Source organism: Simochromis diagramma, unplaced genomic scaffold (assembly GCF_900408965.1).
Source record: "Simochromis diagramma unplaced genomic scaffold, fSimDia1.1 OVJJ01000361.1, whole genome shotgun sequence".
Taxonomy (NCBI): Eukaryota; Metazoa; Chordata; class Actinopteri; order Cichliformes; family Cichlidae; genus Simochromis; species Simochromis diagramma.
In genome coordinates, this window is record NW_024386860.1 from 9,554,466 (window position 1) to 9,579,974 (window position 25,509).

General features: G+C 39.3%; 4 protein-coding genes across 4 annotated transcripts in view; 1 reads left to right on the top strand and 3 right to left on the bottom strand.

The window, feature by feature from the left end:
• Nucleotides 1-757: 757 nt before the first annotated feature.
• Nucleotides 758-4,778, top strand: pnrc2 (proline-rich nuclear receptor coactivator 2). Its single transcript, XM_040030402.1, has 3 exons — nt 758-962; nt 1,494-1,713; nt 1,934-4,778. Exon 3 carries the CDS (start codon nt 1,957-1,959, stop codon nt 2,425-2,427), a length of 471 nt encoding a protein of 156 aa, XP_039886336.1. The 5' UTR covers nt 758-962; nt 1,494-1,713; nt 1,934-1,956; the 3' UTR covers nt 2,428-4,778.
• A 735-nt stretch (nt 4,779-5,513) lies between these two features.
• srsf10a (serine and arginine rich splicing factor 10a) lies at nt 5,514-13,001 on the bottom strand. The gene is made up of 6 exons (XM_040030401.1): nt 12,797-13,001; nt 10,783-10,887; nt 9,805-9,908; nt 9,533-9,701; nt 6,263-6,313; nt 5,514-6,169 (listed from the first exon to the last, which is right to left on the bottom strand). Exons 1-6 carry the CDS (start codon nt 12,859-12,861, stop codon nt 5,911-5,913), a joined length of 753 nt encoding a protein of 250 aa, XP_039886335.1. The 5' UTR covers nt 12,862-13,001; the 3' UTR covers nt 5,514-5,910.
• A 958-nt stretch (nt 13,002-13,959) lies between these two features.
• Nucleotides 13,960-15,093, bottom strand: fabp10a (fatty acid binding protein 10a, liver basic). The gene is made up of 4 exons (XM_040030403.1): nt 14,940-15,093; nt 14,661-14,833; nt 14,190-14,279; nt 13,960-14,064 (listed from the first exon to the last, which is right to left on the bottom strand). The coding sequence occupies exons 1-4, from the start codon at nt 15,004-15,006 to the stop codon at nt 14,014-14,016; spliced, it is 381 nt and encodes a 126-aa protein (XP_039886337.1). The 5' UTR covers nt 15,007-15,093; the 3' UTR covers nt 13,960-14,013.
• A 645-nt stretch (nt 15,094-15,738) lies between these two features.
• The window catches only part of myom3 (myomesin 3), a 74,569-nt gene continuing 64,798 nt past the window's right edge, over nt 15,739-25,509 (bottom strand). Inside the window, exons 26-37 of the mRNA XM_040030400.1 lie at nt 22,991-23,135; nt 21,876-21,935; nt 21,126-21,193; nt 19,264-19,374; nt 18,884-18,971; nt 18,711-18,749; nt 18,368-18,473; nt 17,100-17,263; nt 16,966-17,002; nt 16,785-16,807; nt 16,621-16,676; nt 15,739-16,539 (exon numbers count right to left, since the gene is read on the bottom strand). Coding sequence (XP_039886334.1) covers nt 16,270-16,539; nt 16,621-16,676; nt 16,785-16,807; nt 16,966-17,002; nt 17,100-17,263; nt 18,368-18,473; nt 18,711-18,749; nt 18,884-18,971; nt 19,264-19,374; nt 21,126-21,193; nt 21,876-21,935; nt 22,991-23,135 — 1,167 coding nt within the window. The 3' untranslated portion in view covers nt 15,739-16,269. The remainder of the gene's footprint in view (nt 16,540-16,620; nt 16,677-16,784; nt 16,808-16,965; nt 17,003-17,099; nt 17,264-18,367; nt 18,474-18,710; nt 18,750-18,883; nt 18,972-19,263; nt 19,375-21,125; nt 21,194-21,875; nt 21,936-22,990; nt 23,136-25,509) is intronic.

Genomic DNA, 25,509 nt, shown 5'->3' on the forward strand with positions numbered 1-25,509 from the left:
GCGAGAAAAGAAGGCAAGGCCTCGATGACACAGAGCGATGACACTTAGCCCTGCCTGCGCTCATAAAACCTACTGGAAGACTGCCATGGAAGTCAAACCTCAAAGTCCTTTGAAAAGATTGGGTGGAAAAGTGAGACCAACATCAAAGGGACAAACAGGGTAATATATGTAATATAGCCCCCCCAACCCTTATTAAGACCTCCACCCAATGAATTTAACCCTAAAACAAAACACTTTTGGGATGGACAACCGCTCATAGACATTGTTATTACAGCCTGTTGCTGCTGTGTCAAGTGGGCATAAAAGGGGTTAACCTGAAAAAGCAAGAAATGTGATAAAACAAACCAAAACAGTTTCCTGTGGCACAAACCTCAGTAAATCTAAACACTGGACGTGTTTACAACCTAACCGAAGGGGTAGCGGACATGCTTGGTGTCTTGGTGTTACATAACACTTAACTGCCTCTATGCTCACTCTAAACCTTTATGTAATGTTTTACGTGCCATCTCGGGTATTTCCTGTCTATTACGTTAACTTCCAGAGCCCGAAAGTGGTGTTTTTTACCTTCTTTATTTCACTTCTCTCGGGAAATACCCGAGCTCCAACAAAGGCAAGGAGAGGAGGGTCGGCAATTAACGTCACCAGTCTGGCAACAGGCAACTTGTCGACTGCCTCTTCGGTGATTGGTTGTTTATTTCGTAGTCGCTTTATGATTGGTTAGATTTGCGTTGCAAGGGAGTACATACCGCTGCTGTAGAGTCCATTTTGTCGCAATTCTGAGTCGGGAGAGAGAGAAGTGAGATCTCTTCACCGGCCTTTAACACCAAATAAGCTTCGAGAGTGACGGATTTGTAGGAGATATAGTTTGCTGTGCTTCCTACATAGTCCGTAGAGGGAGTTTAGAAGCTAACTGTAAATTCTTTTCTGACGAAAGGCTTTAACAACCAAGCCTGAAGAAGTCGGTAAGAAACAGTTTTGTACCTCGTCGCCATATTAAACCGAGTTTCTTTGTTTTGGTTCTGTGCCAAAATAGAGCGTCCTAGATCATAAAAAAAAACGTTAGAATTTGAACCACTGGATTTGCTAATTAATTCAATGAGCCTATATGAAGGGTATACTTACTATTTCGTTTTATTATTAATTTACTACACAAGAACAAGGGAAAAATTGGCCGCAGTTTAAGCCCAGCCTGAGCAAACAGAAGTGGGCTATGATGTCGCACTTTTCTTACATAACATTTTCGTGTGATAATCGCTATAGATTACAAGTTATATGCAAGGTTTTTATAAATGTAATGGCGAGGAAATGTCATTTTGTCGGTACTTCAATGTTATGTAATAGAATATTTGAAGAAAACGTCAGTTCCCAGTCACACGTCACAACACTGTGAGCGCTATTGTTATGTTGAGTCCTGTCTATTTAGCATATCTAATGGACGTTAAGTCCTGTCAAGTTAGCATATCTGATAAGCGTTTTTTGTTAATGCCCTGAAGGGTCGGCGACTTCTTGGAGTATCGTGCGCCGAGGTGAATTGATGTTCAGCTCGGCTTCACGAGAAAACAACGCTTATTGGCACATGAAAACCTTAGACCCTGCTGGACACAAATGTGCAGCGAGAGGTAGACAGAAGACTACTTCGAGGACCTGGGGCCCGATTGGAGGAGAAAGATTGAAGAGAGACGTCTACTCGGTTAACTTTCTGACAACAAAGAGGTGAGCTGGCGCTGTTTTCCTGGTGTCCGTGTGGGGGATGGGCGAGCCTCGCTGTATGGTGTTTCTGCACGTAGTCTCTGTACTTGTTTTTATTGTGATGTGGTGCGCCTGTGCTCGCGGTTGGTAGTCAACAACTTGCGCTGTAATTGCATAGATTATTAGCGTGAATAGAAATGTATAACCAGAGTTTATTTTTAATAATACTATTCTCACAATTTAGGTGACACGTAGAGCAAAACCAGTATGGGAGGTGGAGAGAGGTACAACATTCCAGTTACCCACCCTGAGCGCCCTTTGGCTAAGAAGAACCACCAGCTTGGCCGGGCAAAGCAGCGAAGCCGTGACCAGAACGGAGCAGCTGCATCCGTAGGGGGGGCAGGGGGCCTTCACCACCACGGCCACCGACGGAGCGAGAAAGGCGCTGCCTACCACAGGTCTCCAGAGACACGGCAGGCCGTGTCTGCAGAGAAGAATGCTTCTGTCCGTTTTTCCACCAACTATGATCAGAACTGGGAGGGTGCAGTGTCTCATCTCAACACACTCCTGGCAACCCAAGGCAGCCCAAGCTATGCAGGGCCTAAATTCAGTGAGCCACCTTCACCCAGTGTTTTGCCCAAACCCCCTAGTCACTGGGTGTCTTTCCCTATCGGCTCCTGTGACAACAGGGAAGTTATGACCTTCCAGCTCAAGAGCCTCCTGAAGGTGCAGGCCTGATGGGGGTGATACCAGTTCTTCATTTAAAGAAAAAAAATAAGCCAATGCATGGACCCACCCACCAGGAACGCCTCAGTTCTGTAGTATTTTTAGCTCTTTTCTTTTTCTCTCCTTTTTTTGGCCGACCTTCAAAGTTGGTGGATGCTTGACAGGAGCAATGTTTTGCAATTCCTGTTTACCATCCATTTTAAAAAAACTGATCATTTAAAATTTACAGAATTGCAGCCTTGCTGGTTGGTGATGCCTTTAGCGGAGTTTCTGTGACTATGACAAACTGGATATTCTTTGTACTTATGTTTTGTTTTGTTATTTTTAATCTTGGCTGCCAAGGCAGATTGAGTGTGCTTTTTTCCCCAAACAAGGATGGTAACATTAGTCAGGTAAATTCCCATCACTTTTACGGTCCACTTCTTTGGACAGACATGGTGTTTCATTTATGTTTCTATGAAGAATGATCTTTGGAGTTATCTCCTTAAGCTTTAGGTGCTAAAGCAGGTTCATATTTGTAGCAATTTTATTTCTTTTAATCAAGGGCCCGGTGTTGTTTATATATCACATTCATTGTTTGGCTAAAGAAGGCACTCAACTGCAGTTCTGCAGGGAAAAAAAGATATTTTACAGGAGATGAGCTGTAGTGTAACTACAGGTTAATGGTATAACCTCAAACGAAGGGTAGTAAGAGACCATGGCACACTGGCTTTGGACCACCAACTCACGTACCCTTTTTTACTGCGCTGTGCGCACATGCACTTGGAGTTGAGTGTGTCCAAGGTCTACAGCACTCTTATCATAGCATTATTTTGTATAAGTGCTTTCTGTTGTGGTTGTTGAAAGATGTATAATGTGCTGTGTATAACCAAAGCAACGTTTTGCTTTTCTTTTTTTGGACATTTGGGCAGAAGGCAGTGTTGCCATTTCCACTTGCCAACTCGAAGTGAATGGTTTGACGTCTCCTTGATCACCTGTTCATCTGTTCTGATCAGTACCGTTACTGCTCCTCAGTCTCTGCCTCTTCAGGACAGTGCCTGCAGCTCCAACATGCGGAAGGGGGCCTTGCTTAAATGTGGGACTACTGAGTTTTGTTTTCTCAAAAAAACCCCACATTGCCTGGCCCTGTTGGCTGTATGCTTTTGTGCACAAGGCGAGACAGAGCTAAGGAATGTTTCTGAAGAGGCCCAAGCGCCTCAATGTGAGACAGGAGGCTGGTGTTTGTGTTTACAAATTAAGTCTCAATGGTTAACTACCCCATAATCAACAGACACTTGCTGCCTGTTGTCTCTTGCACTTCTGTCCCTTAACCTTCTGCACTGCAATCAGACTGTTTTCTTTTTTTCACAAGTTACAGGCCAGGATGCTGTTCAATTAACGGAGGCGTAATTGACTATCTTCTATGGATTCTCTTTCAGTTCTCTGTTGAGGCTCTTTGCTTTCCCTTTGCAGAATTGGAGCCATTCATGGCCAGCTTAAAGATGACAAAACAAAGTATGAAAGCTTGTGAGTTCAAGAGCCATGTAAATAATGAACTGTATAAAACACTTGTAGCATATGTACATTTGCAGGCCAAGTTTGTGGCCTGTTTGACAAAAGTATTTTTAGTAATAACACTGAATGTATGAGACATGCTAAGGTCATGTCTTGACTTCAATACTGAAGAATATTTTTGTTAAAAAAAAAAAAAAAGAAGCTGCCTATAGCATCTATCAGTACCCCTACACTCTGATCTTTCCAGAGTTATTGCACATTTTTTATTGTGTATTGTGCAGTGTAGGTTGAAAGATGCTAAACGGGAAAAACAAGTAAAATAGAAAAAAAAAACTCCCAATTGGACTCTAGGAGACTTGCAAATGTATAGATTTGAGTTGTGAATGTGCTTACAATGGTGTGTAAGCATAGCACTTTTAAATTGTTTTATTTTTTACAAAAAAGAAAAACTGTGCCTAAGTTAAAACTCATACTGAAACTGACCATAATCATTGGTGGAAATTCCCAAGTTGACCAAATATTTTCCAGACATTTTCGGTTCTTGGCTGTTCTTCCGCCTGCTGACAATTGAAAATGTCTATTATTTTAATTACTGCCTTTTCTTGGTTCATGTAAACTTTTTTTTTCTTGCCCAGACTAAATCATGCATGGCAGTCTCCATATTCGAAATTTAATTCAGTGAATTGGCTTTTTAATTTGTCCCTCGGATGAAATGTCACCAAGAACAATGAAATGTGCCCTGTTTACAATTGGTGTTAATTTGTTACAAAATGTAAAACAAGAAAGCACTCTTTGAATTGATGAAAAACTTGAACGAAAAAAAAAACAAACCTCAAACAAAAAATTAAATCCCCTCCCCTACCCCCCTACTTTGTGTTTGAGTATTTTTGACTTGATATAGTAACACTTGTTTGACACTACCTTTACAACACAGCTTGTTCAACTAGAGCAGTGTAAGAATGTATTTATTGTCAAAAGATATCAGGTATAACAGTTTAAACAAGGGAGTTACTTAGGGACACGAAAAACAATTGATTCTTATCTTTAGTATATTATTACATAACAAAATGACTATTATTGGGTACCAGCTGTATCAGCATATCTTTCATTGTCACAGCAATTACAATAACTATAGTATACAAGTTGGCCTGCTGAAATTAAACCAGACCAGGGCATGTTGTGAATACTGGCAAAGCAGGCCTTCAGTTTAATTTAACACATGTACAAAAAAAAAAAAAAAAAAAAAAAAAAAAAAAAAAAAGGAGGGCAGGAGCCAAATGTGCTTTTCTTACAAACATAACAAAATTGTTTATTTACCTTTGGCAAGAGATTCCTCCATATTCAAATAAGAAATGAAAGCAGGAAGCACAAGACTCCTTTTACACATGCACACCTTTCTATAAATACAACCTTTTAACATGTCTACTTGCACCCTGGTCTCTTCATAAAGGTCACAACAGCAGTTCTTAACACAGTTGGACCTTGAAGCATTCAACTTTGAGTGCATGCAGTTACATTGATAGATAGTGACGCACAAAATCATTGCTCTGCATGAGTTCCATAGCTCACTACAGTAGTAGCTTATATCCAATCTTTTTTTAAAAAAATTTACAATATAAGGTATTCTTCTGTTACGAACTTTCCCAATCCAGAAGGTAGCCTTCTCTCTGTGTGGGAGGGAATTGGTGCAGTTCTCAGCAGCAAGAGCAGGGAACCATATGTTATACACGCTAGAGTCAATACTGATAATGCTTGTAGCTACAAAAGCAAAAATCTTGTGCACACATACTGTGGTTCTCCTGTCACTGCTGCTTGTACGTCTGGGGAAAAAAAACAAAAAACCTGGGAGGAACGTAACAGAACATTATTAACCAGTTAATTAATCATTAACCAGATTAATGAAGCCAACAATGTGAAGTAATGCATGTCCAAAATGGCTAGAGGTGAACATTAAACAGAAACCTCTAGAGAAACATAAACAGGGCTTTGGAGAACAGTCTGTCAGTGGCCTCCAGACTTGCGTCCAGCCCAGGACCTGGAGCGAGAGCGTGACCGGGACATGGATCTAGAGTAGGAGCGTGATGGGGATCTCCTGACAGACTGTTTCTGGGATGGGTGGAAGTCTTCGGCAGGGCTGTGAGACCTGGACTGGCTCTTTTTACCTTTTGGTCTTGACCTGGACGCTGATGGGGAGCGGGAGGTGGAGTGTGAGGCCGTTTCATGGTGTGTTCTGTGGTGGTCACTGGGAGGAGCTTTGTGCCTATTGGGATTATCATTACAGTTACTATCATTACAGAGTACAGTGCCATGTTTATATGATTACTGAAATACAAGAGGACAGAAATGAGCCCACTTGTTATTTTCATGGCTTCTGCTTCTTCTGTGTCGGCTGTAGGATCGAGAGCTGAAGAGGGAACAAGAAAACAAAATTGCTGAGTTACTGTACAGTTTGAGTGAATTACTTTATATCCTTACAGCATGGCTTGCCTACATACAAGCAGTATATGGCTTCCTCTTTATTACATAAATTGTTTCCTGCAGAAACTGCCACGCTCGGACATCGTCCAAAGTTTCTGTGTACAAACCTGCAAACATCATGCCCTCTCACAAGCTGCGCATGGCCCACACAATTACAGGAAACTACATTTATGGCACATGTCACAAGCAGATCATAACTAAAACATAGTCACAAATAAATATTTCACAAGAGGTGGTAGACTCACTCATGTCAGCACATAGAAATAAGTGCACAACAGCCACCAGGCACACAGCACATTCGTCTCAGAACACTGCAGAGTGCACAAGCTCTCCTTTAAAGTTAAATGACAGAGGGGAGGAACCACAGCAGGAACTGGTCTTATTGTGATTGGTCACTTTCAAAGCAATGACACTCCAAACTTGCTAAATGACTGCTTTAGTTAACTGTGTTGCACCAAGTTGCAATCAGCCAACAGCATGAGTGCCATTTCAGACTGTTCACTTACATTTTGGTAAATGAAGTTCACAGAATAGTTTTTTTTTTTTTTAAATGTAATGACAACTGTCAATTAATTTAATATTTAAATGTAACAAACAAACAAAAAACAAAACAGAGAATTCCAAGAATGTATTGCATATCAGTTTGTAATTATGAGGAAATTAATACTAAATATAGGCTCCACTTTAAAGTTCCACCAGAGAGACGAGTGATACACCCACCATGTTTCCTCAATCCATCATTCAACCATCAGTTTTCTTTACCGCTTATTCCACTCAGGGTTGCAGGGGCAGGATATGAAGCCTATCTCAGGGTTGAGAGGTGGGCTATAGGTCCCCAGCTCATCATGAGAATAGCAAGTTGCTAATTTGCATAATCCAAAATTGTAAGATAGTCACCCGAGCAATTCTTTGAGGGATGTTGAAAGGTTGGTTAAGCTCTCGTTTCAATACCCTTGACATATTAAACAGTTATAAACGTAAAAGACAGTGAAAGACAGAAACCCAAACTCAAGTCAGTCACAAGCTAGTGCACTCCTAGACCAAAGTCTAGATAAATGGGAGGGTTACGTGTAGAAGGGCATGCAGTGTAAAAACTGTGCCAAATCAAATAATTTTAATGTGGATCTATCTGCTATAGTTAAAAGTACATTTGTGAAAAAGCCACATTAACTGCTTGTTACGTTATCATTAAAGTAGTGGCCAGTGGCAATAGCTAATAATCAAACAAAAACGTTAAAGTGAGGGATAAGAAGAAAATGAGAAAAAGTCCTGCCTGTATAACGTCCTAATTTAACAGAATAACAATTTGTTATGTCTAAAAAGTGTTATGTTCGCAAAATCCCAGATTGAAGCTGAGAAAACAAACGAAAACAACAAACGGTCACATATATACGGAAAATTCTGCCAGTCCCTGCAGTACCCCACCGCCACCCTTTGTATTATATACGTGAATACATACATGTAAACACAAAAGGTTTCTTACAGCAGGTAAGTTCTGACAGGGTTGTAGCTCCTGGATTAGGTAGATTTGATGTGTGATCATGTGTATGTTTTAATGCATGTTTTTGTCTCAGGTTTTGTCACAAAACAATTTCAAAGCCAAGTCACAGCTGGCTAAACTAAATGAGACATTTTTCAAAACATTTTTGTAAGTAGAAAAGTTAAAGTTTGTCATTTTGTCCACAATTGCCTACAGTCTCTCTTTAAACCACTATTTTCTCTGCTGCAGTGTGCAGCTCGTTAGATCCTCAGCTCTGGTCTTCAGATCTAGTTCAACAAACCTCTGGATTCTCTGCTCGGTTCAGCTATTGTTCCCCTGACACTGCACAGCCAGTAACCTGTGTGGTTCTCCATTTGTCCATAATGAGTTGTGACTCACTGTCCACAGGCTGCTACGTTACTGATGACAGGTGGCTAATGTTGCTATCATTTAGTTGCTAATAGTTAAACGGCAAATGTTAGCATGTTAACATTTATGATAACTCCAAATTCCTGAAGTGTTGTTCAATGCTCTCCGGTGGCAAAGAGGGCAGCTCACTGGCCCTTCTATAGCTTGACCAGCCTGTGAAAAAAACCTTTTATTTTTATATTATTAAATATTGATACAATTAATATAACACTGTATATTTTATGTTGTGGATTTGGATTGCATAATGTTACTAAAGCTTTGATATAAATATGGGTTACTAAACCCTATGTCCCCATTTCGTTGAGTCACCCCTGTTGCAGGTATTGCTCTGATATAAAGTAGGACAGCTGCTTGCAGCTTTTAGCTAGCTACCTAATCTAAACATCTTATCAGACTAAGCTAACAGCCCATCTCCATATTTTAACTTCAGTAGCTTTACTGTAGATTTTCCTTGTGGAAAAAACAAAAATGAGGATGGCTACAGAGTTTGCTTCTCTTCACGTTGAAGGTTTTTAAACAGGTGGTTTGATGGAGAACTCCCACCAGCTTTTTCCAAATAAAGGTTTTAATAATGCTTGCAGGAATAAGTGCTGCTGTTTTGCACACTAGAAAATGTTTGCTTTAACCCCAGCTGAGCTCAGCATCTCAGTAACTGCTCTGCCTCTGCACTGTCTACCCACACAGAGCAGAGGCAGAGTGCCAACTACCCACACGGCATCTCCCTGATAAACTATGACAGCATCTTCCCTGCTGCTGTTGTGTTATCCGTTTTTTTGTTGAAAAATTGGGGGCTGCTTGGGCTCAATGTTGTAATATTGTTTTAATTTGCACATGTGCGCCAGATATATTTCTATTGCATATTTATTTTTAATACAAAACGTGTGTGAAACGCTTGCACTTACATAATGACATCTGAGTGCTACAGAGTTTAAACAAAGCAGTGAAGCAAAATTTGCATTGAGAATTTTATTTATATTCATGTTACTCGAATTGTTGCAGCCCCAGTATGTACACACACACACACACGTCCCCCCCCCCCCCCCACTCTATTGAGTCATAAATTGTCCCTCCATCTTTCCCCTTTCTTTTTTCCTCCTCCTTTGCAAGTGCCTGCTTTCAGAGCTGCAAACATCCATAAAGGACTCCTTCACACTCACTACATTTATATAATTATGTTTTTGGTGAACTTTAATGTCTTATATTCTTTAAAAGGTGTAAAAGTTGCCAAGAACTCACTCTCTAGGGCTCTCAGACCTCCGAGGGCGACGGTCAAAAGAAGGGCTCCGGGACCTGCGGCGATCATAACTGCGACTCCGTGATCGTCTTCTGCGGGTATCCCGATCATCCTCATAGCGAGAGAAACTGCGAGGGGAGTGGCGCTCCTTGGCCTTCATCTGATTAGGGGCTTTATTGACAAATCCACATCAAAAGGTTATGTAACAATACAACACATTTCCCAAAAGGAGATGGTGCAGTTAAGCTCAAGTAGGAATGCCAATTGGTCATACTCTTGCGGTCTCCCTGTGCAAACTGGATCTCAATCTGGCGCCCGCAAACCCATTTACGATCCAGGTTGTGAAGAGCATCTTCTGCATCCCGGACATCTTCAAACATGCTGGATTGTTAAGGACTTTTAATTTGGAAAGGTGGAGCTGAAAGCTGCACGCATGCAATACAAAAAAAACAAAACAAACAAAAAAAAAAAACAGCAAGCAGCTGCAACACAAGTAAAATAAAAAGCAAACACACAAAAAAAAAAAAACACCACACAGCTACTGGATCAGTGAGGCCAAAAATGTATAAGAGTAATTCATCATCTCAGCATATTTCTTTCATTTATAATTGACCGTCTTCCGTAATACCAACTCAAATTATGTAACATTAAAAATAGGCCCATTTGTGACTTCAAATTGTGAAGACAAGACAAATACTAATGGTGATCAGATTGGGTAGGATACAAAAAGTCTGGCTTGTTACCTTTAACATGCTTGACCTTCAGCTTGATCTTTATAGCCTTGGCAGAAGAACTTGAGGTTTCCTGCTTGTCTTTGCCCAATAAACACTTTTCTTTTCCTCCCTTTGGTAGACAAATGGAAGCCTGGAAGCTCTCTTTTTTTGTCCTCTTTGTATCTTCATGCTTTTGCTCTGTCTTTATTTTCCAAATTCCACTACTGCTTGTCGCCTGGATGTCTTTGGCTTGAATCTACTCTACAACCGCCTTTCAACTTTCTTTGGTGTGGGGTCTCCATACCTGTATCTTTACCATTCTGAGGCAACAACAGAAGAAATATTGGTTAGGAGTATATTTAATGCTAGAAGCATTAAAAAAACAAACAAAAAAAAACAATTACATTACAAAAACTCCTCTTAAAAGGGAAATATTAAATCAGGTGTTACTCAATTCACTGCACCCAACAGATCAGAGTTGATGCTTTACAATCCATTAGTGAAAAAGTACGAACATAAACTGAAAGAATAAAGGATATTGAATGTAAGCAAATCCTCTTGGTCGTCGTGTATAGAAGTCAAGTGGAATGTAGACATCTACAATAGGCCCATAACGACCAAACTCACGCCGTAAATCCTCTGGCCTAAAGTGTCATGAAATAAGCACATTTATTCTGCTGGCTACCATATGAATTTGGCTCGAGTCCAGTGTGCAGCACATACACAAGAGTTGGCGCCAGCAAAGCATCGGACATTGCTTAACAGCAAATAAACCGAATTACTTTCTTACTCATAAGGAAGTTTCCTCATCAGGACATTTAAGGTGAATTTGTGCAATTTAACCAGAAACTGTCTTTTTCACATATTCATTGCGGCCATAAAACCCATATATGGCACTTTTCACAGAAGTGATTTTTTTATTTTGTGAAATCAACCACACTTAAAAATCTACTTATTATCTTTAATAATAAGTACTTTAAGTCATACTATTCACATTTAGGCCTCTAGATTATCAAACAGAACTCATTACGCTAATTTCCAAATACATTTTTTATTTTAATCTTGGCAGCAGAAACAATGTAGCACAAAGGCAGTTACACCTTAGGGATACCAATGTCCCCAGTTAGGAAGCATAACCCATTGTGAATCCATTTGACCTGCTTTGGTGCCAATGTTGTAGCTGGCATCATGACATTCGTCATGGCATCTCCAGGCTCGCTCACACCTGCCACATGTACTCACTGTGGACTTGCATCCGTGAAGACAACGGGCTAGTTCTAAGTGTTGTCTGGTAATGCCAAACACAGTGTATGGCATGTGAGCACATGTCCTACTAAAGGATGCCCTACATAGTCTTTGGTCAGAAACACACACATGAGCAAGGCTCTGTTCATCTTCACACAAAGGAGCAGATACTGGTCCTTTTGCTGGGTCAATTCCCTTCTATGGTCCCGTGAAACTCCCCTGAAGGAATGGGCTGTCTTCTGGGATCGCCTCAACAGTCTTGTGGAGTCAGTCAGCACTCCTGACTGTTATTCAGTCAGAATAATACCAATTCTATTTGAGGGACTCTTTGGAAAGGATACGCATTGGCTAAAATTTCAAAACACTCAAAAGACATTCTGTTTAAAATAAAATTTAAAATGCCTTTACTCTCATAGCACAGTCAAGCAAGTGCCTGAACTTTTTGTTTAAGCTTAAACAGCCATGCCCTCAGGATAAAGGCCTTTTGAACTTAATTTGAAAACAGAGCACCTTGAAGTGCATTGAGATCCCTTCCACTGTCTTAAGCCTGTGCTGGGAGACAAATCAAACCTCGTGACAGGGCTTAAAGATGTGCAATCCTGTAAGAGGTGGACTATCTCTGTAACTCGAATGGACCACAGTCTTATGATGTCAGCAATGACATGGGCACCAGCAAAAAGTAAAACGAGAAAATAAGTGAGAGGGGATATAGAGAGAGCAACGGTCTGTGGCCACCACCTTCAAAACCATTCTGTCGTATTGTTGCCTCTCCAATCCACCTGTTATCACTTTCACGTGCACCAAAGCAGATAAAATGAATTCACTATTTATATGCCCGAAGTTTTAATTGGCTGTAATGTTCACGTGTTGCCTTAATATTTTTAATTAAAAATATTAATGATAGGAAGGACATACAATTAAATTCCATAATTAAAAAGTGCATAGTGCAAAAGTGCGTAAACTACAGATATTGTAGTTTACTTGCAGGAACTGCTGCTGTCCAGCCTTTAGTTCAGTTTCAAAGACGTATTTCAGTCGTTTATTTTTTTTGTCCCACAGGTCAGGGTGTAGCGTTAACTTCAGTTACAACACGAATGTTTCAGCTTCTTATTTCTAAATATTACCAAATATTACACGGTTGTGTTGTCCGTAGCCAGCTTCTCTGTTCGGAGTCGCTCTCTGACCGTTAACGTCAGTTTCCTAATTTTGATGATGACATCACGTTGACATGTTTGCTAACTAACTAGCGTCACATTTAGCCTGACCATGCCTGCTTGCACGCCGGCGGGGTTGAAAGTAACAACGTACCTGGACTCGTCGGCGATGTTTCTGACAAAAAGAGATGTATTCGGAGGCCTCAGGTATCTCGCCATTTTTCAGCGGCCCGTTGCTACTGTAGAGAGGCCGTGAATTCGTGTATTGCAGCTATCTGTACCGCAGCTGAGACAGGCTACGTGGTCAGTCAGAGCGCTCTCTCGGCACTGCGCATGCCTAGAAGTAAAGCACGACGGTCTCTCTTGCTCTCTCTTTCTCAGTCCTCAGACAGGGATGTCAAACTGACAGTTTACATTGTGGACCACATATAGGCTACTTTGAGCATAATTGGATCAGTGAAACTCCCTCTTCCTGTGAATGTAAAGAGGTTTAATTGCATTACAATTAAGTAGCAAACGAAATAAGTTTGTCAGCACGACTCGACTGGAAGACTTAAATGTGCAAAATTAAAGAAAAATATTTAGTTCATTACTGAGACGGTCATGTAGTTATAAAGTTTTTGTTAATTCAATGTCTTTTGAATCCACAGAAATTCCTATGGTATATAACTGCCATTTAATTGTTGATCTATTATTTCATTACGTTATTATTGTGAATGGCCAAAGGGAGGGTCCTCATCAGCAGGAAATGTAATACAGTTAAAAGTCTAAAATCTGACCTTATGTGTGACAAATCTGTTTCATACTGTCTGTGATTATAAGAGAAACATATGGCAATCACAGAGTCCTGAAATTAAATGTAATTCCCTAAAAGTTAATGTTTTAAAATATTTGACAAAATTTCCCTAAAATAACCTTATAAGCTTAAAGCTTCCTTAAGTTGTCCCTTTAACCTTTCCTGATTTAAAATTACTTTTTTCTTTCATCAAACAGAAGCCAAGTCCCCACACTGACCACAGAAACTGATTTATGCCTGCTCAAGCCCCCAGAACTATCCAAACCAGTATCACGGCATAGCGTGCATTAGACCCGCTAGTCCACTAGAGGATGGTGTGGACGTCAAGCCACAAGCACATTTCTCAATATAGCAGACATGGCAAACACAACTTTTATCAAATGCTTCTTTGCATGGATATCTTTTGTTTACCTAGTTAATATTTTATAAAACACGTTAGACACAGAAAAAAGGCCTCACAAAGCAATGACCTCATGAAGACCATTGCAAATATAAGGGGACAGAAATATGACACACACTGCTCTTTTTAATCAACACTTTTATTTAAATAGACACTGGTTTCTTCACTGCCAAGTTTATATCCGTTTGCTCTTTCTGATGAGAGTTGTCGACCCAATGGTCAAAGTCTGAAATTGGATAAAGAAAAGAAAACACTTTTAAATTACAGACAATATTAAGATTATAATCCAGCAAATAGTTTGTTTGGTTTTTGATGCTGCTACTGTCTGAATTCTGGTAAGGTGGACTTTACCTCAACTATCTCTCCTCCTTTGAGCTCTTGGACGTGGCGGAGCCTGTCAGTTTTGCAGACCAGTTTGCCGCCCTCAATATTGACAATGCACTGCAGAGAAGTGGAAGAGACAATACACATAAAGAAACCCTCAAAACAGACAAGAAAATGAATTTAAACCCTTCACATCTTCAGGCCCACTAACATGTAATTTTATTTTACTTGACTTTTCCAGTAGGAAGAGGAGTATTCTTAGACACAGATGACTGAACTTTAGTCAAACAGAAGCAGCAGATGCAGCAATAAGTGACCAATTTAACAGTGGTACTGTTGCCATAACACAACGTAGCAGTTTACTAAATATGAGTATGATTCACGAATAAAGAGAATGCAGCATTTTTTTAGTCTCTCAAAAGTTGCATCATCCTGAAGTAAATTAGCATTCAAGATAATATTTCATATAAAAAAAGAAGTTAAATAAAAATGAGTAACCTTGATCTTCTTGCCGTCCATGGTGGTGATATCAGCCTCCTTGCCGATGGTAAACGAGTTGGTCACGGACTTTCCGGGAGTCTTGGAGGTGATGACAAAGTCATTGCCACTCTGCTTGATCTCAGTGATTGGCTTGACGTCCTTGGCCACTTTGATGACATCTTCTGGGAGCTCTGTTAAGCAGAACACATGTATATTGTTAATTTATGCACAATAACCTACAACTTCAGCTACTGAAAATAATCAATTTTTTTCTTTACCGCCCAGCTTTTTTCTCACCCATGGCCCTGAGGAACTCCTCGTAGTTCTCCTGAGCATAGACCTGCCACGTTCCACTGAAGTCCATGTTGTTTAGAGGGTCTGGCTTCTCCTTCACTGAGGTGGCGGGAGGCTGAGGCAGCTGTGTGAAGCTCAACACAATGTGGAGATTGCTAGCGTATGCCCCACCTTCTTATACTTGATGGTATAGGGCTCCCAGTGCTATGTCTAATGAGTAACAACGTCCTCTGAAGTAATCACATGTTTGAATAACCTGGAGTTCATTTATACCTATGTGGCGACACAGCGTTCACCAAAGGTCAATTCATATTGGTAAATTTAGTAAATTCAGTAAATTTAGCGTTTAAGAGCTTCACTGGTGTGAAAGTTGTGCAGATCACACATGGACTTGGCAGTAAAATGCATGCCAGCCTATTTCACAGCTTGACTATTTTGATCCTCATTAGTATTATAAAGGAACAGCTATTCTTCTTTGAGGCTCCACTTGCAATTTATGACAAAGGATCTGAATCAGCAAAAGAGCACACGAACAAAGAATCGAACCTTTTATCAGAAGGATATCAAATCGTAGAGGAGTTTAAGGATGAAAAGAAGAAAATGCTAAATGAAAGCATTTCATAAACATGACTAATATGCAGACCTTAACTGAACCTCATTCACGTCTCCAGCCTGCTAATGTAAATCTACCACTCTGAGGTAAAGTAGAAAGGTTAATGACACTGCGGACTGTTTGCTTCCAGAGTGGAAAAGAAATCATTCATTGCTAAATCTATTTTAGAAGTAATCCACTAGAGAAAAATTGCTGTAAATCCCTTTATTCACTACACACACACACACACACACACACACACACACACACACACACACACACACAAAAAAATACAAATCTGCTTCAACGGAAACTAAGATCAGAGTTTAGGGTTTTTCAAAAGCACTTAAAGTGAGACTTGTTGAAACTGGCAGCATGACCAAAAGCAGATAAATGACAAAATGCAGTGCAAATTCAGTGCTAGTGGAGCAAGTAAAAGCCAGCAAACTAGCTCTGTAATGTCAATTACATATCGTATCTATATGTATCTAATTGCTTACAGAAAATGCTACCATTGTTTACTGCAGAACACTGGCTACTATAGTGGTATTTTATAAGATAATCAGCCGAAAAGAGTTTCATTAAGCAAAATACTAGACACATCAAATAAAGTAGAAGCAAATCCTGGAGTAGAGGATACTGTGGTTTGTTTGCAGGAAATTCTCAAAAGTAACATGTGCGCAGATCTTGGTAAACCCTCACTCCCTGCAGAAATATCGATTTTTGACTCAGTTTGGAGTCCTAACTCAACTCCACTGCATTAGCTGGAGGTTTCTCCCCATGCTTGTAAACACTCACGGTCACGTCAACCGTTTCAGAGCCGTACTTGTTGCGTACAAAGATGCTGTACTTTCCAGAATCTTCCATGTTGACATTGTTTATAGTGATGCTGCTGCACTTGGGCGCCTTAGTGATTGTAAAGTGATCCTGGCTGAATATCTCCCTATCGTTACGAAGCCAGAAGATCTCTGGGGCTGGTTCGCCATCAATGTAGCACGTCAGACACAGAGACTGAAGAGAAGGAGCAAACAAGATATGAAATGGCAGGTCACAGAGAGAAGCACATATGCAAGATTTAAACAGTTATTGTACCTTGCCCTCCATAATGGCTACCACATCAGGAAGGCCTTTTGTCACTTTAGCCCGATCTGAAACAAAAAGGCAAAAATAACTCTCTGCTGGCATATGATGTAGAATCTTTTAATCTTTGCCACGGAAAGAAATGTCCTGGGATTAACACATAACCTATCACTCACTTTTCTCTGCAATGGCCAGCTGCCTGAGGGATGAAAACAAAGGGTTAGATCAAAATGAATTGCACAGTGTCAGGCAACGATAATCTGTTTTCAAGTAAAACCTCTGTCTTTTGGAAAACTGTTCTGTCAGTGTCAGTAAAAGCCTAGATATCTCATCCAGTGCATTGGGTGTAGCACTTACTTTAACCTCTGGTGCTCCAACAGAGCGTCATCAAAAGCTGTTGGATGTTTGAAAAATAATCACAATAAAAAATCTGGGGAAAAAAACGATCTCACAATCTAAAACCTTTAAACTAAAATGACATTTGCACTCACCTTTTCCCGACAGGTCAAGAAACCGTTTGTGTGTCTCTTTGCCATCAAACATCTCCAATGTGTATTTTCCTTTATCGCTCTCTGTTGGGTTAAAGATTTCAATCCAAACCTTCTGCATGCTGCTGCCAGGCTTTGTTCTGGCTCCCTCGTCAATCCTCTTCTCTCTAAGCATGGAAAAGAGCATGTACACAGTTATGTACTGCCGTATATTAAAGTTACTATATAACACAGTTATGTTAGATCAGTGTGGCAGCCGGTAAGAAATGATTTCCTTTACATCACAGCTAAAGCATTTTTAGCACTGATTAGTGCAAAGAGACTAATGAAAAATGAAATGGCGTTAAGGAGCCTTTAAAATATTCTCATTTGCTGTTATCATTGAATGATCCAGCAGGGGGTGCTAGCAGTTTAAGAATTTGAAGGCTGTTTCCAGGCTATGTTCTTTGTAAAGCATATGAGGAGGATGAATAGGATATTTTAGTGGGCAGATTTGCATGTACACATCAAAGACATCAAGGCTCTTTTATTTTTAGGTCTTTAACATGCAGCTGTTGAACTTTATTAGACGTTTTACAGCCTGTTCATGTAAGGGAAGCAGCCTCAGACTTTCCCATAAAAACAAGTGTTGAGGTAAATTATCACGCAGTGGTAGATGAAGTACTCGGACAGCGGTACTAATATCACAATTCTCCATTACAACTTACAACTATTACAATCCATTACATTGAAAATGTATTTATGGCATAAACAGAGGTTAATAGAGCAACTTGTTTCCTTTTACTGCTTTGCTATTAAATATCACAGCATTGCTATTTCGCATGCATTGATGTGCAGGATAGATATATATAGAGATGTATAGAGAAAGTATCAAATTCTGGGATTTAGGAAGAAGATTCATCTTATTTTAGATTAAAAATTACTTCATTATAATAATAAAATTATATATATATATACATATATATATATATATACATACATATATATACATACATATATGTATATATATATATATATATATATATACATATATGTATGTATATATATGTATATATATATATATGTTGTGTGTGTATGTATGTGTGTATATATATATATATATATATATATATATATATATATATATATACATACATACATATATGTATATATATATATATATTAAAAGCTGGCTGCTTTGCTGCAGAGCTGTTGAATTAATTTAAAATAGTTATATGTCTGAAGCAGGTATTGGACGTTAGATCAGAGAAGTGTTCTCTTGGTGAACTTACTTGAAGTACCAGCTGGTCTTCAGGAAGCTTATGTAGTATTTAAGTGAGCAGTAGAGCTTGAAGCCTTCACCGGTGCTCTGAATCTTCAGTGAGCTGGCTGATAATGCTGTATGGGGGTGGGACTCTCGATTAATATAATAGCACATTTTGGATATATTTTAGCAATTCAAAACAAAGTGTTTGTTATCTGGGGTGCTCGGCACAGTAATATTCTGGGCACGGAACAGCTAATCAACATGGCTTTCAGGTGTATTATCCCCATCCCGACACAGCTCACCTGATGTAGAAAACAAGCCACTGGCACATTTCACCAAGATTGTTCTTCTGAATACGTGTCACTTACCGCACTGTTTACTCAGGTGCTGGAGAAGCTTGTCATACTCTGCAAATTAAAAAAAAACAATCATCCATATTCAAATAGATTTTTTATATTTTATTTTAAATGACTAATTTCCATGATAAATCAAATAACACAAAAAGCAGTAATATTTGTTTGGCTAGAAAATCAAGTATCACCTTCATCCAGCAAGTCCAAGGTGCTCACATCTTCTCCTCTCCCGTCTGACACCACAGCTCTGTACGAGCCTGCCTCTTTCTTTGTAACCTGAGGGGGGAAAAAATCATCTACTGTGTAAAAGTTAAACATATTCAGAACATTCACCATTTAGTATGTGATATCTGTGAGAACCAAATATTTGATTAAGAGGCATTTCCAGGGCAAGGCTCACTTCAAGGTGAATCTTGATTCATCTCAAGGTTAAGACTCATGTAGACTTAATCCTGTAAATGTCAGCTGTCACTCTGTTTATCTCCTTTCGCTCTCTATATCAGCTACAGTGTGATGATTCATACTTGCCTTATCTGAAAATAGAACAGGACACAATCATTATGCATACCTGTGGGATAGTAAGCACGCTGACCCCTGATGATGGATCATATGCAACCTGAGTCACCTCCAAACCATCCTTAAACCACTTGAGAGATGTTTCCTTTTTTGCATTTGTCACCTGCGTCAGGAGAGATAAACAACACCTGTAAAAACAGCACAAAGTGTTCTCGAAAGCTGGTGCAAAAATTGTGGGTCCTTTCATCTTGTTTTCATCTTTGTTTATGTTAGTATTTTAGCTTTGGGTTACAAGGAGGCTCATATGTTATTATACTGTCACATTATTTTTCAGTCACTTTAGACTGCCAAAATCCATTCAAGTTAGAGTTATATGAAGATAATTATGTGCCAAAATAATTTCAGTTTTAATGTAAGAAACTGAATAAACTTTCAGGGACTGCAGAGGTTGAAATGTTCCTTCACTCTTTCTTCACAAGTGAATACAAAAGATGGTGACGATAAGAAGTTTCACATTTGCATTTGGAAGCTGTGGCTATGAAGTCTGTACCATTTGGCCAAAATAGCTCTCAAGTAAAACAGGCTGTCCAAAAATGCAAAAATAAAACAAGTCTGCTACAGAGAAACAAGAACAACCAATGTGGCCAGACAAACAGTTCAGTTAGTTCTGATAAAAAAAACCAAACAAAGAATGATCACCGGTGAATTCAGCCACATTAAAAGGCAGAGAGGTGGTTCATCACCGAATCCTTTAAATGATTAAAAATGACCTCATCCAAACAAACATCTATCCAAATGAAGAACACGATCCAGGAGGTAAGCACACAATTTATCAAAGGCTACATCTGCACTAGAGCAAATACAGTGCTCAACAAATGTAGTAGAGTACTTATCACAAAAACAAGAAAACACAAGTATTCAAAAAATTTGTCAAAAACTCATTTGAAACTAAAAATTGTTGTTTTTTATTTGGCAAATAAACCATTTCTATGTTCAATTTTATGTTCATACCCACATTTGAAATTAGAAAGTAAAACATTCAACCACTAAAATGATTTTTTTTCATTCAGAAATGCAAGTAAATAACTGTAATTTGGCATTTTAATAAAAAAAAAAATTTTTTAAGCTTTTTTTCTAAAACCAGTAATTCTGAAAATTCATGAATAACAACAAGAATTATATTATAGCATTAAAAATATCATTTTCGTTTGAGAGCTTCCACAGACTGGTAGATGGAGATCTACAGAAAAATGCTTTGGTGCAGCTGTGGCATAAAACTTATATTGGGTGATGATCTAATATATTTGCAATTTATGGACAAAAGTATTGAGCCACATCTTTGAACCACATGAATATAAAATTAAGCACTTAGCCATACATTTTGCCTTTGTGGAAGAAAAGACCTCACTTTTCTTCCATATAACACAATCAGCTGTAAGTGGTATTATTGTAACATGGAAGCTTAAAGGAACCAAAGAAACTAACTATTAAAGCACGTGGTGTCCTACTGACCCAACAACTGAGTTTCAAACCTCTTCTGGCATCAACATCAGCATAAAACTCTGTATTAGGAGCTTCATTGCATGTGTTTCCATGGCCTAGCAACTCCTGTGTATCCCAGTACTTTTGTCCACATTGTGCTTATTAATCACTACGAGGTGAAAACCATTCATCAGCTAACTGATGAAACAGCCCTCTTTGGACAGATTAAAGTGGAATGACAGAAAGAAAAAGGCGAGAAGGCTTGGAACAGCTCAGACTTAAAATTGTTGATGTGACAAACATTAGTCAATAAGTGATAACAGAGTTAGCATAATACTACTAAAATGGTTATAGTAGCACTATTTTCTGGTGGTTAGTATAAATGAGATATGTCAGTATTCGGACATATAATATGTAAAAATATAAAAGTACCTTGCACTTCAAAATTAATTCACAATCCTCATTTACACTCCAGGACAAGAATTCCTGGAAATAAGGACCTTGGAAAACAAAACAAATGATTATCCATCCATACTGATCATTTAATTTATTCAAAACACATCATTCATAACAGTATGTTCAGTACACGCACAGTGGTAGGTGTCTGAAATATGAATTATGGTATGATTTAATCAGGAAACATACTGCAGGAAAGATTTCCCCAGCTGGTTTTTCTTTTATAGCTTAGTATTCTGCTTGTAATAGACAGAATGAGTTCTGTGGACTTTGGGTCTCACGTGGACTTTGAATAGTGGATTTGATTTGAGATATTCTGTTTACACAAGCAGACACTGGGACATTGGCCTCTACACACAAAAGAGTTTTGGAGCAGAACCTCTCGTATCAGGTCTCAGAGCTCAGGTGATGAAAACAGAGAATTCAGCGGCACAGGAAGCTTCATGTCTCTCTCTATGCAACTCTCTAATTTTAATATGTTTCATCAATACAGCGATTATGAACGCCTGTTGCAACTATTAGCTTTCACCTTGGAATGAGATAAAAAAAAAAAGTCTTTTAAAGCAACAAGGCATCACTGAATGAATAAGATCAGTTCACAAAGACATTTCTCAGCATTAGGTCAAACAGTCATCATAGAATATCTGCGCCACTGGCTGTCGTGATGGTCCTTGACTGTCGGCTCTGATTGCATTAGTTGTTTTTGATGTGTGGAAGATTTCTTACCAGTCTTCCTCTTGTTGTCATGTCGGATTGCATCAGCCAAGGCCAGCGTCTCACGAAACTCTGACAGAGACACAGACAGCGTCAGACTGAGTGCAAGAATGAACCCAAACAAGATCGAAATGACATTTAATCAGATGAGAAGTGATTTCGACCTGTTGAAGTTGTATTTATACTGTAAGGCAGCGGTCCCCAACCCCCTGGCCTCGGACCGGTACCGGTCCGTGAGTCGTTTGGTACCGGGCCGCGAGATTTGAGGCTCAGGTGTGAAATGTATGGTTTTCAGGGTTTTTATCGGTTTTCAGCGTTATTTTGTTATTGTTTTTATCGTTAACTCGGATTTCATGGGTCTTTTCACGTGTGTTATGAATAAATCTTCTTTTTTTCGGTACCGGTACTAGTTTTATTTTGCTGTATTTATCCGCGACACCTTAAAGGCCGGTCTGTGAAAATATTGTCGGGCATAAACCAGTCCATGGCGCAAAAAAGATTGGGGACCGCTGCTGTAAGGGATATGATATCTGTGTTTATATATCCTTTATCAATATAGACACACATGGCACACATCAGCAAATAAAATCCAATTTTTACATCTAAGCACTATTAAATAAATCACCTAAAGCTGCACGAAAAAATATCAGCAGACATGTTTTTGAATGCGCTTTTGCATCACCACCTTTTCAGATCATAGCACGTCAATTTCTCTCCACAAGCAACATGTTCAACAAGTTTTCCATTTTCTGTTCCACTTCTCGATGACCTGCGCATGAGGGTAAAACTCACTGAGTGGGGGTGTGGTGTAAAAGTGAAGAGAAAATCTGGAATAAACAGATTTTATTTTTGCATTGCAAATAATATAAGTTATCTGAGATGTTTGCATCATTATTTTTGTATTATTGTTGAATGGTTTTCACCCTTTTATGTGTGTTTCTGTGTTTCTAAATTATTAAGGGAGGGAGATGTATTTTAGTTAAGGCTGCATTTTGGGTTTTTTGCAGTAGCGTGTTTATTTATTCATTAAGTGCCTTTTGTGACATGCCTGCTTTTCTGTGCAGCTCTTCCTTGTTTATCGGTCCTCAGATTTAGCACTACTCACTTAATATGAGAGAATGACTTACTTTTATCCACAAAGACCAAAGTGAACTGGTTCTTGGCGCGGCCGTCTCTCAGCTGTGCCGTGTACGAGCCCTCATCCTCCTGAGAGAGCTGATCAAACAGTATCTCCACCAAACCTTTGGCCTTGTCAAAGTTGATCTTGCGGTGCTGCAGAAAAGCAAACAAATGTTGCCACACATACAGCACACCCATCAGCTCAGATGATCCCAGATGGCAGGTGAACGTGCTGCTTGCAACTACCCTATAGATGGCTCCTCGTACAGAGAGAATACATCATGAAACAGTCACATAAAAGCATCTGAAATGCTATGTGCACACTGAAGATGAAATACTTCTTCTTTTCTATAACACATGCAAACACGCAAACAAACAGTGACACAGAGAAAACAGCCTTTGAGCTCATTTTCACGGCTTTTATGCTCATCAAGATAAGTGTATGCCTTGCATGTTGATAGGCCTCAGTGGTGGATGTGATTTGTGATGTATGGCAAGCCTAAGGGCCCTAATCAGCTAAATGGCTTTTGAATTCACAAACCTCAGCTGTGATCATTTAGAAATAATGTGTAATCAGTGCTGTTCAGATGGAACTCTGATATTGGGAAATAATGGAATAAATGAAAATGAAATACAAGCGATAAATGGAAGCTGCTGAATATAAAGCAGCGGCAAACAAACCAGGGCAAAGAAAATGTAGCCGACAGAGTTGTGAAACCGCAATAAATATGCTGCCTTGTATTTGTTTTTCTCTCTGTGCACACATCAATGCACGGTTCAATAACTACAATGGCAGCACTGATTATTCTGTGCTCAGTGTCACAACACATATAAGTTTGTTCACATTCAGTTTATGTTCCTTTATGATTATGTTTCTTTATTTTAGGCGATCTGACTTTGAATTGCACTTTTACATTTTCCATATTTGGTCTCTCATTACATTACATTACAGTAACATTACATTAGTTTATCAATAATAGGGTAAGGATCTTTTTGAAATAGCTTTTTTGCTTCCTTGTTTTTGTTGCAAATAGTTACTGAGACAGAAATTTTCTTTCTTTCTTTTTAAACCCTGACCCTTATGTGACATAAGGTCCAAGTCTCCATGACCCTGGATGGATAAATAGTTAAAAAATGGATGTGTGTGGATATACACTATCTGTGCACTTTATTAACTGGACCTTGCCAGTGCGTGGTTGGGCTCCTTTTCACCTTCAGAACTACCTTGATTCTTCATAGCATAAACTCAACAATATTTTGTAGACATTTCTCAGAGCTTTTGGTCCATATAATGCAGTTGCTGCAGATTTGTTGGCGACACATCCATGATGTAAATGTCCCATTCCATCACATTCCAAAGGTGCTCTATTGGCTTGAGCTCTGGTGACTGGGGAGGTCATTTAAGTACAGAGAAGTCATGGTCATGTTTAAGAAACAGCTTGAGATAAAGAGAGAACTGCTGAAAAGAGCCATAAGAGGACACTGCTGTCATAAGGGAAGGACATGGCCAACAAGTGTTCTTAGGTAGGCTGTGGTGTACCAAGTGGTTGTTTTAGCTACTGTTGCCTTCCTATCAGCTCAAAGCAGTGTGGCCATTCTCCTCTGACCTCTGTTATCGACAAGTATTTAGTCCAGAGAATAGGCGCTCACTGATATTTTCTCTTTTTTGGACTATTCTCTGTAAACCTTAGAGATGGTTGCACAGAAAACTTTCAGTAAATCAGCAGTTTCTGAAATACTCAAATCCGCCTGCCTGGCACCAACAACCATGGCCACATTCTAAGTCACTTAATGTCCTCGGGATTCCCATACGCTTGTTTGCCATACACCTGGGGTCATTTTCGACCCGAGAACAACACAAGGGTTTTAAATCACCTTTCTTCATCAGTCTGATGCTCACTTTGAACTTCTGCAGGTTTTCTTGACCATGTCTACAGGCCTAAAGCCAGTATTTTGCTGCCATGTGATTGGCTGATTAGATATTTGCATTAATGGACAGGTGAGTCTAATCAATTGTCGGGTGAGTGTAATATATTTCAACTAGTTGTGTCATAGGAAGGAAAAAGGAACATTTTTCTTAATATACCAGATTTCAAAATTTCAAAGAGCTATTTCTTCTTGCACTAGAAGGTAACATTAGTTTATGTTATTGTTTTAACTATAGATTTACTACCCTAAATTATATTTTCCTGAAGAACAGTGTCCAAATTTGTTTCATGTGCCTTGCCCAGATGTTGGCTCTTTCCCCCACATTCACCTGAGCTGATTTTTCTCCTAGACTATGTAAAATTAGCACAGCTTCCAGGCCTGTCTGTAGCCGTGAACACCTGCTCTTCATCTTTGTTGATAGCCTCACCATCCTGCATCTCAGGATGTTCGTTTAAACAGTAATTGCTGTTTTGAATTCACACTGACTTGTCATAAACACAGATGCTTGCACCTACACCTGATTATTTTCACCCGGTAGGGTTTCACGACATCTGCAAATTTCCCACGTCGTGAGCATGAAAGGGGGGAATTTTCAGCA